This window comes from Argopecten irradians, chromosome 6 (assembly GCF_041381155.1).
Source record: "Argopecten irradians isolate NY chromosome 6, Ai_NY, whole genome shotgun sequence".
NCBI classification, from domain to species: Eukaryota; Metazoa; Mollusca; class Bivalvia; order Pectinida; family Pectinidae; genus Argopecten; species Argopecten irradians.
In genome coordinates this window covers 342,498-358,486 of record NC_091139.1, presented here as the reverse complement: position 1 = coordinate 358,486, position 15,989 = coordinate 342,498, and the positions used below count along the sequence as shown (strand labels likewise).

The window sequence follows — 15,989 nt, the reverse complement described above, 5'->3', positions numbered from 1 at the left end:
ATAATTTGGCGAAAAGAGTGAAATCATCAATTTGATGACTTCATAGAATGGAGCACATCGAGTGAACATGGTTTATAAAAAGTTATGTTTTGATGTGAATGTGAGTATTTATTAATGTGAAATTGATGTGGATCAGAGTTAAATATTTTTTCGGCCTGAAAAATTATAGGGCCAATATACTGCGCCCACTAAATAATGGCGGTCACAATGGATACCTACCCGCAATGTATATAATTTTGTAATATGCACAGGCGGAATATAAATTTTGTAATATGCAAAGACGGAATATAGATATGAAGGAATTATATTCATCACACGTGTATGGCAGCTAATGCAATCAATGCAGCCATACTAGTTTTAATTACAACCTTTACTAACCCTAACCCAAAGAATAGTATAGAAAAACCAAATGATATATAACAAATAGAATTACTATTATAAAAATGATAAAATCGGTGAAGTAATGACACCGTGATCTAACAAGGGCAAAACTGTTTTAGAATACCTATTTACCTGTACATCGTCCGTTATAACGGTCGCACAAAGTCCCATTACAATTTATAGAGCAGCTGTTTCCACACATGTTCCCGTATGTCCCAGAAACACACGCTAAAACACATATCTTAACGTCACTGATCGTTAAGATGCCTATAATATAGGTAACGAACTATGCTTGTAAGGAAGTAATTACGACAGCGATATAGTATCTCACTTAAATATTCCTGTTTACCAGCCAAAACCTTACACGGGGTGGAACTTTACATATCCAATTTCCAGACATTTGTTAGATCAACGTTTTCAACATGGAAATGAAACAATATGATAGTTAAAGCATTTTGACTCTCTTCAATCAACAATGGAACGCAAATATGTACCAAAAATGAGCGTGGACATCAATTATTTCATTCTAGCGCGTCTTAGTTTTCCATACCCGTTGTGTAAGTTTAAATATTTTCTAAAGCTATATAATGCGGTAATTCCGAAGGATGAGATAAAAATGGTTCTTCAAAACACAATACTCACCTTTGGCATTAATCAGTACATATACAAAGTTTTGTTAAAGTAAATATGCTGATTGGTGTCTGCTAAGAAGGAAACAGTCGTGTTACACTAACATGTGGAGTTTACTCTTAGCTTATAGTTGTATAAGGGTTGTAGCTCTAAAGTAGATAAACTGTTATTTACCGAAGCAATTCCCGGTTGTCCGTTCACACGACGTTCCACTGCAATTCTGTGAGCATCTCTGGTTACACATATCACCATACCATCCTGGATTACAGTCTGAAATGTTGATTATGATATACAATTTATCACAAAATCCGCCTGATACCCAGTGAGTTCGCCCGTGTAATTTTTTTTTTAAATATCACTAGTGTAAGATTAGTGTACGTGTTCTTTGTGAAGCGGTACTCAAATTTATTTTGACGTCGAGACATAATCAATAAAATGACGTCTGGAAAATGACGTGACAAAAAAATTAAAAAAAAACTTTCATAAAATTTCAACTGAAATGAACACTAATTTAAGATATTATATTCATGAATATGTGATATAACTCATTTCTGTCACGTCATTGAATATAATCGTGTTCGCCATGTTTTTTTTGATAAGGAATGATATATGCATTAAATATATATAGCCACCTTAAGCAGATATATATTGAAGAATAATTTTGTCTTTGGTATGTTGTACATCCTTTTCCATGAACGTAAGTCATGATTTCAAAAGTGTGCTTGGAATTATAATCCTTTCGGACATCTCAAGTCGATAAAACATTACTTTCATTAAATGATTATACCAAAAGATGCACTTATCAATAATCCAAATCTAATATATTGATATAAACAGACACAGTTTTAATTGTATTATAAAGGTAATTTACCTGTACATCGTCCGCTGTTCCGGTCACACATCATTCCATTACAATTCATGGAGCAGCCGTTTTCACATTTATCACCGTACGTTCCAGAAACACAGCCTAAATCGAATATATACATCTTAATATAACTAATCGTTTTTGCAAAGTCGAAATAAACAAACCAAATGAATCAGGTTAAGGACATTTATAACGACTTTACAAATAAGATGAATCATTTATTTAGAATTGGAGAGATACGTAAAATTAATACTGATGCAGTGAAATATATCGCCATGACATAGTTTTATAACTTTAACATATTTAAGTTACAACATTAGTGTTGGTTTCTAAGTTGACAGTGATATACACAGCGAATCCGATCGCAGACGTATGCCTATGGTCATGCTGGTATATTCAATGAGATTAAACAACCAATCAATGTCATTTCTTATCAAAAAATGACGCATGCGCAAAGATATTCTAATTGGCGTGAAACGACTAACGGAAATCGGCTCTAAGGCATGCGCATTAGAATTCATGTTTCTGTGCAATTGCGCACAGCATGTCACTAAAATAAATCGATCACACTTTCACTACGGTCATTATAGCTTGCGATATAACTCGCCCGAAATATTTTTTTCTGTATTGAAAAGGCATTGTAACTCTAAACCAGATAAGTTGCTATTTACTGAAGCAATTCCCAGTTCTCCGTTCGCATGTCGTTCCACTGCAATTCTGTGAGCATATCTGGTTACACATATCACCATACCATCCTGGATTACAAACTGAAATATTGATTATATAATATGTAGTTTAATTGACTAGTCCCACAAAATTAAGGATTAAGTGCATGCACTGTACATGTGTGGTCAATACAACTAAAATATACTAACTGTCTCGTTTGATGGTACATCTGATTCCCTTAGACGTAGTCATACTTATTCTGACTTACAGCTAAAAGTCAATCAAACATAATATTCGTTAATCGATATAAAAAGTATAATAAACAGTCTTTACTTTACAGACACATGTTGATGATGAAAAGTCAAAATTTTCTTATTACTGACTTTTTCCTTATAAAGATTTTTGGACAAAGGAATTGATACCAAAGTTTAAAATGTAATAATATAATATGGGTGGCGTGCTTGATTTTGAGCTATAGTGAATCAAATATAGCTATGGGACACAAATTGTGATTTTTCCGGAATTTTACTGTTTTTAGCATACACATGACAAACTAAAAAAATGTTTTGGAAATTATTTGTCAACCCATTATTTTTGCTCAGAACAGCTGTATATCTTACCCCTATCCCCTTAATTTTGAAGATGAAAACACTTCGTATTTTAATATATTTTGACAGATTCAACGCTTCGCAGAAAAAGTTTTGATGAATAACTTTTTATAACATTTTGCAGTTCCAAAGAAAAACGGTGCTGTTTCTGAAAGCATTATAAAATAGGGGTTCAGTGTGCTTGATATTTTTTTCCGTTACACAATTTCTCATTTTTCAGCATTAATTGCTAAAGATTCAAATCACTTTATCTTCAATAAAACGTAAATAAAGTAAAACCGGTGAGTTAATCAAAAAAGGGTGAAAATTCACCTCTGTACAAAGTGTAAAAAAATGCATATTTTCGAAATGACCGCCATAAAATATATATGTATAAAAATTGTACTAGCAATATAAGTCTATTTTTTACATATTTTCTATGTGTCAGCTTTGTACACATTGAGACAATTAGTTCTTAAAAATCACCAAAAAATTAATAATGTTGCAACAAGATCTCGAGTGAAACTTCACCAGAGCAGATTCTTAAATTGATGTAGTTTAGTTAATTGTCCAATACGGCAGTGCTCACCATTACAGTATCCGGTTACTCTGTCACAATTTTGGTTCAAACAATTGATCGAACAGTCACGTTCACACGTAGTTCCGTATTTTTTTGGAATACAGTCTGCGAGAAAAACAAACTGCTATTTTGTAAAACATATCAATTAAAATAATGACAATGAAACTTGTTATTTCTGACATCTAAATTAGAGAGGTGATGGAGGGTGGACGGTTGGGCAGACAAAAACAGAAGATGCTCAATTGCATTTGCTCATTTGCACTTCTAGTCATTCCAAGTAGTCGTTGTTATGTACGAAAGGGTTTAAAGGATATATTCCAATCAACGTCACAGTGCAGTTGGTAGTCAAAGAGCGTTTTCGGAGGACTCGCTTTACGTAAATCAAATCCATATTGAATTTGTAAGATATAATACAAATAAAGCAATATAATGTAACACGACAAGACAAATCATTAATTTTGAAATAAGAAGGGGATATGTAAACACAGAATTGTATAAAAAAATTGTTAATAAAATCATCTCACATGGAATACTATATGTTAAAATACTAAATACTATCTATAAATGATTCAGTTGTCGATAATATCTGCCGTTTAAACGTGCACGTCACTTTACAAAATTAAGAGCAATTTCGTAATTGCACAACCAATTTGATAATTAACAATGTCAATAAAAAACTATTATATACCTCAAAGACTTGCAGGTTGCCAATATGAACAACGAAAGTTCAGCAATTACAAAATAAAATATATACGTTTATGCACTTGATGTGTGGCATCCTAAATATGACAATAATGCGACAAAAAGATAATAAAGCAGAAAAGGAACACACAAAAAAAGAAAAAAACATACCTTAACTACAAATGATTCGGTAATTGTCTTGTTCATTAGATAAAAAAAGTTCTAATGTGTAATCTATAATGTACATGAAATTAATGTGAATCATATGCTTTAATTATTCAATTAAGCAGTACTCACCATCACAATACCCGTTTACCCTGTTGCAGATTTGGTTCAAGCAATTGAAAGAACAGTCACTCTCACACACGGTTCCGTATTTTTGTGGAACACAGTCTGCATAAAAAATCAGTGTTCATTTCTATAGCATTAAATTTAAAATAATTACCACGAAGTAGCCATTTCTGACTTCTAAATTATAAAATCATTATCGCAAAAAAATGTATCAGTGAAACATTATGAAGTAAAATGTTATCCCTGCTAAAATTACATATAATTTTACGCTTATAAATTCCTTCAATGGGCAGTGAAAGAAAACTGATTCGATCAAAACTGTATATCCATCATTGTAACAGAGCAGTATTTAGAAACGTCTCTACCGTCCGTTTACGTTTATATACAGCGCGTATTTACATAATACATTCGCTTTTGAATATCATAATATCTTCCTGTATTGTATGTGTATCGTGTCTATATGAGAGTGGTCACCTGCGAATTAATTCATATATTGAAGTGGTCATCGTATTGTCTGGTATTCGGCGGGAGAATGCAGTAATTGTCTACGGATGTAGGACGCGACTTTCCTACAAATCTGCAGGTTATGTCTAGAACATAGTGATTATATTCTGTTCTCCTCTGAAGATCAGTCTTCGTTCCATTTTTTGCATTCATAAATGTTGATCAGATATAGTTTTACGCCGATTAATGATTTTCTATATACCAAAATTGTGTCATATCATTTTAGAATCATACCATTCTGAGTGTGAATTGCGCTCACAAACTAATAACGTCGCAATAGATACCTACCCCCGAGGGAGCTAACTCTATGATATGCAAAGACGGAATAGTTCTACTCACAGAAACAGGCTCCTGTTGTCGCATTACAGTTACCACCATAACAGTCCACGGAACACGCATTGTCACAGTTACCGTCACCGTAAGTTCCGACTGGACACCCTGTACACACAGTTACCGTTTTAAGTTGGAAGAGACTAGATGAAAGAGTTATCATTCTTTGCTCGATTGGATTAAAAAGCGTAAATGATAACCCTAATGACCATTTTAAAGACCAAAACGAGATCGAACAGAATTATTAAGGATAATTTGAATGAAATGTACATTTTAATATGTACCATGAAACCCAGCGAGTCATTAAATGAGACAAAAACATCGCTTACGTTCATTTTAGTTTCTATCTATAATGTATTATGCAATCATTTAATGAATTAAAAATGCATTCGACAGGGTAAATTCTCTATACGTTTTGTTAATGACCTTTGTGCAGCAGGTTTGAAAAATGTATATTCGAAAGTCATGTAAGAATAATTTCAATGCACTTATTATATCGCATTGTGTTTAAGAATTTGAAGCAATTATCTGCATAGTATCATATACAAGCATATTTGGTAAATAAGTATTCTTATGATAACATTACAGTTAGACATTGATAATAGAGACATGTGTTGTTTTTTTTTCCTGAATTAACCCAAACAATGTATAACAGTTGCAATTTTGATTACATTTTTAAAATTATTGAAATTAAAATGTGCACTTACCCCACACTTGTACCTCACACAATTCCAGAACAGCGTAATCATCATACCAGCTCTGCCGTTTTGGATCGGATCGATAGTTGTACACGGTCACATACTGACCTACATACGGGCACTGGTGTGTTATAGTCAACTTTACATCTGTCTGAGTAGTACTCCTGTCCACATAACAGAGGGTGCCATCTTGTGGAGTGGAGGTGGTATTGGATATATACAGCTGATATCCGGCTAATCTTATCTGAAAGTTATCTGGTGAGAAAATCAGGCAGTGGGATATAGTCATTCACCTTTCTCTATCTCATGCAGGATAAAACTAATTTCAAATTTCATATAGTTTACTGTTAAATATTCGCAAATATACACAATTTATGATATTATTTTTTTTATTTTAAACGGCATGGGTGTGTCTTGTTTGTTAACTTATTCGATATTTTAGGTACGTTGGATTTGTATCTTATTAAAGGACGGTCGTCTAGTTCATTGAAGTTCATTTATTTTTATTGCAATTTTACTGCTATAATTTCCGTCATTTTGAGATAGATTTGGAAAAAAAATTCGCGAGTAAATTTTCCATTCAAGAAATTTGCGTAATATTTTAAACGCAAATCGCGTTGTTTGTATCTTTTAAGATAGTTAAAACTGTTACGTCACGAGGCTGTATTGCATGAGTAACCATGGAATACAGCCTAAGGCGACATGAGTGTATTGACGAGACTAGCCAGTATTACAACGGTAGGTATGAGAGAAAAAAATGTACAAAACCTTCCGGAATCAATAAAAAAATAATTCAATATTTGGTCACAGGTAAAAAAAACTATCTGTTATAACGACGACATGAATTATAATAGCTCACAGCAAATATCCCCTGCTTAGTCGAGCTCTGTATCAGGACTGGTAAAATTTATGTGCCTGTCAACTGTAAGGATATAGTGCAGGTCAAAGGGGTCAGTTTTGCTACCTTGGTGATATCAGTTGCCTAATGGTCATGAGACGCTACCTGTTAATATTAGTTAGTACATCACGTGACAGAATACTGGATTCTGATTGGCTACACACATGGGTACTATTTGCAATAGTGCCCGGGCAAGCGGGCACTATTGAAGTGGTGCGAAATTGAACGTGAATGTATTGTGACGTCACCATAACATGACGTCATTATAACGTTGCGCTTCGACCAAGACGTCAAGATGGCGGACAGGCTGTTGTGTGCGGGGATGGAAGCAAATTTTGCTTTTCTACAGAAGAGAGTTGACTAATGTTCTATATTATTCTACTTTTAATTTTCATGAAGCTGAATCCCGTTTTCATAGAATCCAATATTTCTGCGGCAATTCCTATGTTGTACATGTACTTTTAATGTAACAACGTGGAAATGAAGATAGCATTGCGAGGTATTGCTTGACGTGCTTCTATTACGATGACATGCAAAACGGTCTCATGTCTGGGTGATGTACTAAACCTATTATGGCCTGGTTGAGAGGGCACTATTGCCTCATTGTATTGTCTCATGATGGGATAGTGTCATCGCCTTCGGCTCGGGCACTAATCCATCCCTCGACAATACTATGAGGCAATAGTGCCCTAATCAGGCCATAATAGATAATTATAGGTAGGCCTAATTCAGATTGATGGGATATTTTGACTGGATATAGTTAGAGAGACGTTTTGTTGGACAGTTCAGGTTTGGATGTTGTGAAGTAGAGACCATTGTTTTAATATATTTTTTTACGCTTACTGGATATTTATACATTATATATGTAATTAAACTGTAAATATTGTCAAATTGAGTCTGATATGAACCCCGTGATATTTTTGTCATTGAAAAAATAAGGATTGGAAAAATTGCTATTCTACTAACCTTTTTTGTCATTGATAAAATTTACTGATTAGGCAAATTTCTATTCTACTAACGGGTTTTTTGTAATTGACAAAACATATTTTGGTCAACATTCTGTTGAAGTAATGCTGTTTTGTCGGCCATCGTATATTTCACAATAATTTTTGGTTTCTTAATCAGGATGTTTGAGGGATCATCATGTCAGTTTTATTTGCCCAGTGTGTTATCATCAATTACTTTTGTACATATTGTTTTCGTTATTCGTTATAATTATCATACAAATATGTGCCAGCGCAGACAAATGGGTACTTGCATGTGATATTACACAGTAAGACACTGATATTTCAATAGTTATTAATTATGCATCTATGTTGAAGTTCATATGTTGTTATATCGTCCAGGTAGAAAATGCAAATATGACTGAAAGGGTAGCCTGATGTCATTATTTCAGTTTCTTCCAGATTGATATAACACCATATAGACCGAACCAAAAGTCATTCATTATGTACTGTTTGTATACACTATGGCATCACATCTTCAATACTATACACTATGGCATCACATCTTCAATACTCCACGAAACTATTGTCACAATCTCTTATCAATATCGGCCCAAAAAATCATTGAAATTTCAGACAATCAAATTTGTTGTTTAAACGCTTTTTTATAATGTACACGCAATGTTGATTACTGATGCCAATAGGAAATACTCTGACTTTAAACAGGAGTGTATATATGGTCAATTTGTGAATCTTTACTTAATGGAGAAGGCCATATCATTTTCTCAAACAAGTTATTCAACCTTAAAAATATCTAAAAACTTGTTAATTCTAAAATTCCCCATCACAATGATGTTTGTGGTAACAATCAAATTCAATTGATATCGAAATCAATATTATCAAACCACTCAACTCGTTCACTTGGCGCCATTGTCGACGTCGACAAAACTTATTGGTGACACGTGTTTCTATTGTTCTGTAGAAATTCTACTGTTCCAGGATCGTCATCTCTGTTGCAGTGTTGCTGCGAACATGAGTCGCAGCACCGCAACCATGAATGAGTGATTTAAAACAAGCATGTTGGTGTGTAGCATACATTGGGTGTTCTATAATACATTGGCTGTTCTAGCATACATATCTTGGCTTGCCGACGCTTACCATTAGATGTGCGGAAACCTCAGATTAATGTTATTCACAAAAACATAGCAACATATCACATATTGCAAACTACATAATTAACTGTTTGGTAAGGTGATACTACCTCTATAGTATATCGTGATACTATTAATGGTCATCAGCTCCTCCAGATCAACCTGCCACCAGACTGTTTTATGACCCATGCCCTGTGTATGTGTACAGCAATTACTCTCTATGTTTGTTTTCGTACATCCATCAACAACATTACTGGCCACCCAAGCCCCTGTATTAGCGCTACTCTGGTTCGCTGGCTTTCTTACCGCTACATTACCTGCACAAATGATTTTTTTCAGATGAAATAAATAAACCCAAACGTTAACAGATTTAAGAGACACGCCTTTACTTTGTTTTGGTTGTATTAGCGTAAATGTGTAATTTAACGCGAGAGTGAAATATACGCGAATTACACACGTCCTCCTCTTGATCGTGAAAATTACCCCCGCGAGTAATATCGTGTACATGTAAGAATTTTGTTGCTCACACTCTAAAGGAGGATTTATTGCGAACACCGCGAAAGGTTTAAGCATGCACATCGCGAAATCAAACACTCGCGAATATATATCCAAGTTTACAGTATTAAAAAACTGTTATTGTTATTATATGATTTTCTACCTATGACAGGGAAAAATCAAATATCTCGTACGATTATACCTCAAGTGAAAATCATGCATTGTGACTGGTGATATATGTTTGATATTTCACACTATCACACGGCAGTTAGCATTATAATAATATGATACAATAGACACGACCGTAGCAAACCCCTAGCAACGGGTGATAGTGTATTTTGACAATGCAAAATGTTACCGTCCGAAATCTACGTCATCTTTGTGTTGGACCTAAATTGAGTACGGAACTTTCCGTTTACACATTTTCGCTTACCGCCCAAGCGCTATATGGTGATTTTAATAATCCCGTCGGTGATTAGATGAACGAGAGATATGCGATTACAAGCTTCTTTGCGACGTTGCTAATGTTGTAAATAGGCACCGGGACGAAACAAAAAAAAATATTTCAGATTTAAAAAAAACCCACAAAAACCTTCAGATTTTTACAAACGCATGAGACAGGTATCTTTTTTACAATGCATTGTAATAAGCGCTACTGAGTAGAAGCTGATATGTTATTTTAAAGTAAGTAAAACGTTTCAATAGACTGCAAATATTTGAAAAATATTTTTGTTTACAGACTTTTGGTATAATTAGATAAATACTACCTCCATCAGAGAGTGACAGTGCCTAGTGTCAACCCTCAGAGTATCACTGTCTCGCCTCGGGGCGGACAGATTCAAGTCTGTGTCCGTAATTCGATATAATATTACTTCAACTGGCAATGCTTATAATACAATTGTACACGAATCATGCGTCAGATTCAAGCGTTCTTGCTACATGACTATCCTGCAAGATGGCGTAAATTTCTTGAAAATAACTACTACGCCGCTACTACTACGCCTCAAGCGGCGAAGCAATTAGGAACAAGGCGTACGACTAGGCGTAAACAAACTCATCCCTGAGAATTGTAAATTGGTTTTGAAACTTTCGGGATGTTCAGATACAAAGGGTTTTATGCAGAGATTGCTAGCTCGGAGAAATAATTTAAAGACAATATAAGCTTTATCTAAAATGTTTTAGTATTTTCCTATGTTCCGTTTTCATTCCGCTTATAGTATATATATATCATAAGTCATATAGAAATAAGCTACGGAATATATACAATTAATCATTATCTTCGATATCTATAAATATTTTGATGTTCACAGCACATTTAAAAACTGACTCTGAAAAACGAATACACAATGTCATTAAAAATTGAAAATTAGACAAACATGCATGAAATATATGGGCTATATAGTAAATTATGACGTTTCTTCCTTCCTCATACATGAACATGTAGATTTTTTACAAGCGTAGGGCTTTTTTACAGCTTTATGTGTTGGCTTTGCTGATATAGGCTTGTTACAATGTACTGTCATGTTAATATTTACTAACTGATCATTGGTGTAAACTGCTACACAGATAATTATCGTAATAGAGACGGATTTATTTTTCATGTAAACAAACAGGATGCTAGCAAATATATCGGAATCGGTTGCATATCTTTTGGCGTCGTTTCATGACGTACTGCCTGACGTCACCATTTACGGAAAATGCCAACGGTTCCCGATTACAGTGATATTCAGAATCTCCCTGTCGCGAGAAAATAAATCACGGTGTTGGTGACACTCAATTGATTGTGATTTTTTTACTTAAAATTATTTGCTTGGTTTTGAACCAGGTAAAAATATCGCAAGAAACGAACTATATCTGGATTCAAGTTTGGTTGCGATGGGTTTTCTTTTCTACTTCCGGTTCGCCTTATGAAAACCAACGGAAAAACGGAAACCACTTCCATTCCAATAATATTATAGGCAATAAAACATCAATATTTCTAGGTGAACCCTTGCTTAATTTCAAATTGGTCTTTATTGTTCAAACATTAATTTCAGGACCGCGGCAACGTATGCTTGTCATTACGTGCGGAAATTTTTCAGAGCATATTATTTCAACGTTACCATAACCACAATTGTTTACACACACATATCACGTTTACAGAGCTTAGCTTGGCCGCAATTGTTGTGCTCTTATTAAAGTGAACAGTCGGGCAAGGATGGCTAAAGTCGGTAAAATTGTGTGAATGTATCCAGTATAATTTCTTATGAAATAGAAAAATAAAATATCTCGCCAAAATCTGTCTGCGTGCGAAGAAATTAATTTAAAGTATGGAAATTCTAAAACGTCCTCCCGGCTGACTATGTCCGTGGTTACATTTCCACGCAGCCTCGCTTTCAATGCTTTCAACTTTCCTTTACTTTAATGGTCAGAACTGGGAAACGTAAGCAGAACTTCGCCGTCGTATTAATAAGTGAGAACTTTTGGAAGGCCAATGAACGCATTAGGCTAGTTTTCTTTGCCCGACTATTCACTTTAATTGTAACATTTCCCATTTGACAGCATACTAATCTACTCGATGACTGATTATTGGAGAATAACTGACATTATTTTTCACGTTCATAGTGAAATGAACCTTAGGTTGATACATTATTTGGTAAATGAAGCTGTGTTTACCATGTGGAAAATGTTTTTAAAATATATTGGTATTAAATATGTACATATGTACAAAACGATACGGGTGATTTTGTAGTGTATATATACACATGTCTGCATTACGAGTCCCCTGAGATTATCGCCAGCGAGTGGCTCAATGTAGAACCGCTACAATAGTGCATAAATTATCCGTTTTATGTGTTTTATATAGTATAACTGTAAAGGAACAGGTTGTCCCCCATTGATATATATTTGAACAAACTGTCCTCTCCCTGATATGAGTTGTGTAACTTTAATATAAATGTAATTTTATAATACTCTGTATTATTCTATACAGATTAAATATGACTGTAAAAAGAATATTTCATTGTATTAGCCATTTGATGGTAATCATATGGAATGCATGGTAAAGGTTATATGGATACTATATTAATATAAATGCATGTTGTGTATGAATGTTATGTAATTATTATTGCATTGTTATTTACATGTATACATGTGTAACTGGATTACCAACAAATTTGCCCTCATAAACATCGCGCAATATTAAAAGATGAACTTTCTGATTATCATTATCCCCACACAATCCCACTTTCATCTGGGACTTAATCATCCCTTGTAAGAGTATGGGTAAATACTAACGTACTGCAGATCTAATATTTTTTTATTTCCGGAAGTAGTATTCATTTAGATAAAAGAATGTACATCATCGGCGCAATTTATTTCTTTTTAGTTAACGATACCATTCTAATATATGAATGACATTCAAGTGAAGTTAGTGGTATTTTCGAGTAAATAGGACGCTAAAAACTATTTGTTTTGTTTAGTTCCGATAACAGCATATCATTATATGTTTTATTTGTATGTTCCACCTACTATTAATAATTTAACTGCAATTAATTACGAATATAAAAACTTTCAATTATTTCTGACGTTACTCTGAAACTATAATGATTATTGTGTTTTAGAATTAGGTAGTGTGTATTGTATTCATTATTGATATTGACAAACAATATATATATGATAGGCTAGAAATAGGACAATGACGTTAATTTGAATTTTAATTTGCCGGAAGTCAGCACAGAATTAACCTGCAATATGGTGAATAGTCATATTGACTGAGTAAGTATCGTATGATTCACCAGTATATCAAATGAAATATTGGTGACTATTTAATAATGATATTTATGTTTATAGATAATCTTATTATCATTATCAATCAGGATCATGTAAGGACGTGCCAGGTTTAATGGCGGAAGAAAAACACTGACCAGCGGTCAGTACCAGGCAACTGCCCCACATGGGATTCCAACTCGCTAACCAGAGATGAAGAGCTTGTGGTAATATGTAGAGATATCTTAACCACCCGGCCACCGCAACCCCCTAATCGTATGAACTATACCATAAAATGACACCAAAATGAAATTAATAACTATTGACAATCCGAAACAGGAAGTAATGTAATGGATCAGATACAAAGTATTATATATGTACTTCATGGTAACATATAGTTTACCTTATTATCAGATCGTACATGGAATACAATACTTACGTTCGCATGTAACTGACTTAAATATGTTCGCTAGAATCAAAACTAAACATACTCCAAACCAAATCTTCCCTGTCACCATTTTCATTCTAATGGCGACTCCGCATTAACAAGGAAGTTAAATTGGCATGGTTCGAAAATATTTAAAGATAGAATTTTGTTTAAACACATACACATACAGTTTGCGTGACAAAATAAAACTAGCCCTGTAGTAATGTTTAAGTATCTTGTATCTTAACACACCACGGTCTATTGAAAGTCAATGTACTCGGTATGTTTTGTGCAGGCCTTGTTAGCCACCAAGTTGTATGCCATTATGTAAACGTTGTGAGATCAATTTGCAATTATGTATAGAAGTCACAGACTCAATGATTATGTTCATGTCTGTCATTATCTAAGTTAAGTGAAAATTGCTGATCTTTTATCACTAAAAGTTTTTAGAAGCAAAAATTTCATCTCACTTTAGTTTTATATGGGAACTGCTATTTTATGTACATTCACGCATCAAAACTTTACATAGAAACGTTCATTAAATTGTATCCTTAATTATATCATTCTTACAATACAGACTTGAAGGAATTTTACAATTCCGTCGTACACATTACATATGTATGCAAAGCCCATCCCACATATCTAAAGTTTAAAACTGATGATATCTGAATATCCAATCAGCAAGCTCCAGACAATTAACCTCTTCATGCGAAACTTTTGTTTAAAGGAGAATTTTCATTGATTTATTTCTGATTTAGATGTATCGTTTCGATACAATGACATATTGTATATATGTTAATCTAACTTGTTTTGGTTATTTAGGGTATTGCAAGGTATACAGAATTTAATGCAATCAATGAGATTCTTACTAAGGATTAATTAGTAATTAAGTATTTTTTTAAGATCATGCAGAATTGGCTCATAATTAGGCACAAATCCATACTTCAAATCGCTGTATAAATGCCACTGAATAAGACACTGTAATAAAAAAAATATAGTTGTTGCCATTTCGGCTGCTTATTTCACACGGTATCATCTCGAAAATGATAAAAACGCAAAAGCTGATTTACGTCTTTCTTATCTTGGCATCAAATGTTGATAAGCTCAAACACTCTTACCTGTGCATCAATCAAACTCAAATATAACACAAAAAATTTCGGTTACATAACAAGTGTCTTATGAGATCGATAACTGAATGAATTATAGACATACGTTTTTTTTTTCTTTTATCTTTATTCAGGTAATAAAATATGTATGTATATTAAAGGCCCATTACCTCTCCGAAACGACTTTTATTTTTAATGACAATGTAATGCTACAGTTAGCCTCACCTTCTTAATAATTTAATTAAGATAAATAAAATGTTAATTCTTATAACGCGGGTCATTTTATTCTTTCCGCCGTCGGCCTTATTACTGCACGGTAGTTGACTATCGCTACGCCAGACGGCAAACAGCGAAATGAATCATCAGTGTTTACAGATATACCACAGAGGATCTTGCATTCGTTTTGTGATGAAGAAAGTTTTGATTTTTGTTTCGGTAAGGTAGCGGGCCTTTAACTTAAGGTTTAAGAAGAAATATGTATGCTAGTTATAAATCTTAACATCAATTAGAGTTATGGTTGTGATATTTAGCTAAATCAAGGTATCCTCCTGTAATTGAGAAGCATCTATTATAGCAGTTTTAAAGGATGTTGTTGTTGAATGAATATTCTGCTGTGTGTGGACACTTTATGATATGTATTGTATTAAGGTTTTACATAAAATTTGAAACTCAACTATGTTAAAATCATATGTTTGATTATGACACAGCCATGCAGATTACATATTCATATATTTTAATTATTATATAACGATTACTAGCCTGTCCAGCCATGTCATATTGCCACAAGACACGTGTGTAATAACACTATTGTGACGTCACTGGTAACAATTACTCAAATATTTTATATGACGTCGCGCGATTGTCGCGGTAAACAAAAACGTCATCTCAGAGCTAGAATTGATGTCTGTTGTAAAGAAAATATTGGAACGTATGTCTATATTTCTATAAATAATAGTTATTTAATATACTATTTATTATCTAATGCTTTTGACTACATCACATGAAATT

The 15,989-nt window shown here is 33.7% G+C and overlaps 1 protein-coding gene across 2 annotated transcripts; it reads right to left on the bottom strand.

Moving 5' to 3' along the window:
* Positions 1-490: 490 nt before the first annotated feature.
* Positions 491-14,043, bottom strand: LOC138324669 (scavenger receptor class F member 1-like). 2 transcript variants are annotated; one of them, XM_069269708.1, is made up of 10 exons: positions 13,888-14,043; positions 9,317-9,523; positions 6,223-6,468; positions 5,525-5,623; positions 4,688-4,783; positions 3,719-3,814; positions 2,548-2,643; positions 1,883-1,978; positions 1,186-1,281; positions 491-609 (listed from the first exon to the last, which is right to left on the bottom strand). In XM_069269708.1, the coding sequence occupies exons 1-10, from the start codon at positions 13,970-13,972 to the stop codon at positions 506-508; spliced, it is 1,221 nt and encodes a 406-aa protein (XP_069125809.1). In that variant the 5' UTR covers positions 13,973-14,043; the 3' UTR covers positions 491-505. The 2 variants fall into 2 exon arrangements, with proteins under 2 accessions (XP_069125809.1, XP_069125810.1); XM_069269709.1 differs by lacking the exon at positions 9,317-9,523 and having other exon boundaries at positions 13,888-14,032.
* Between the last annotated feature and the right edge of the window lie 1,946 nt (positions 14,044-15,989).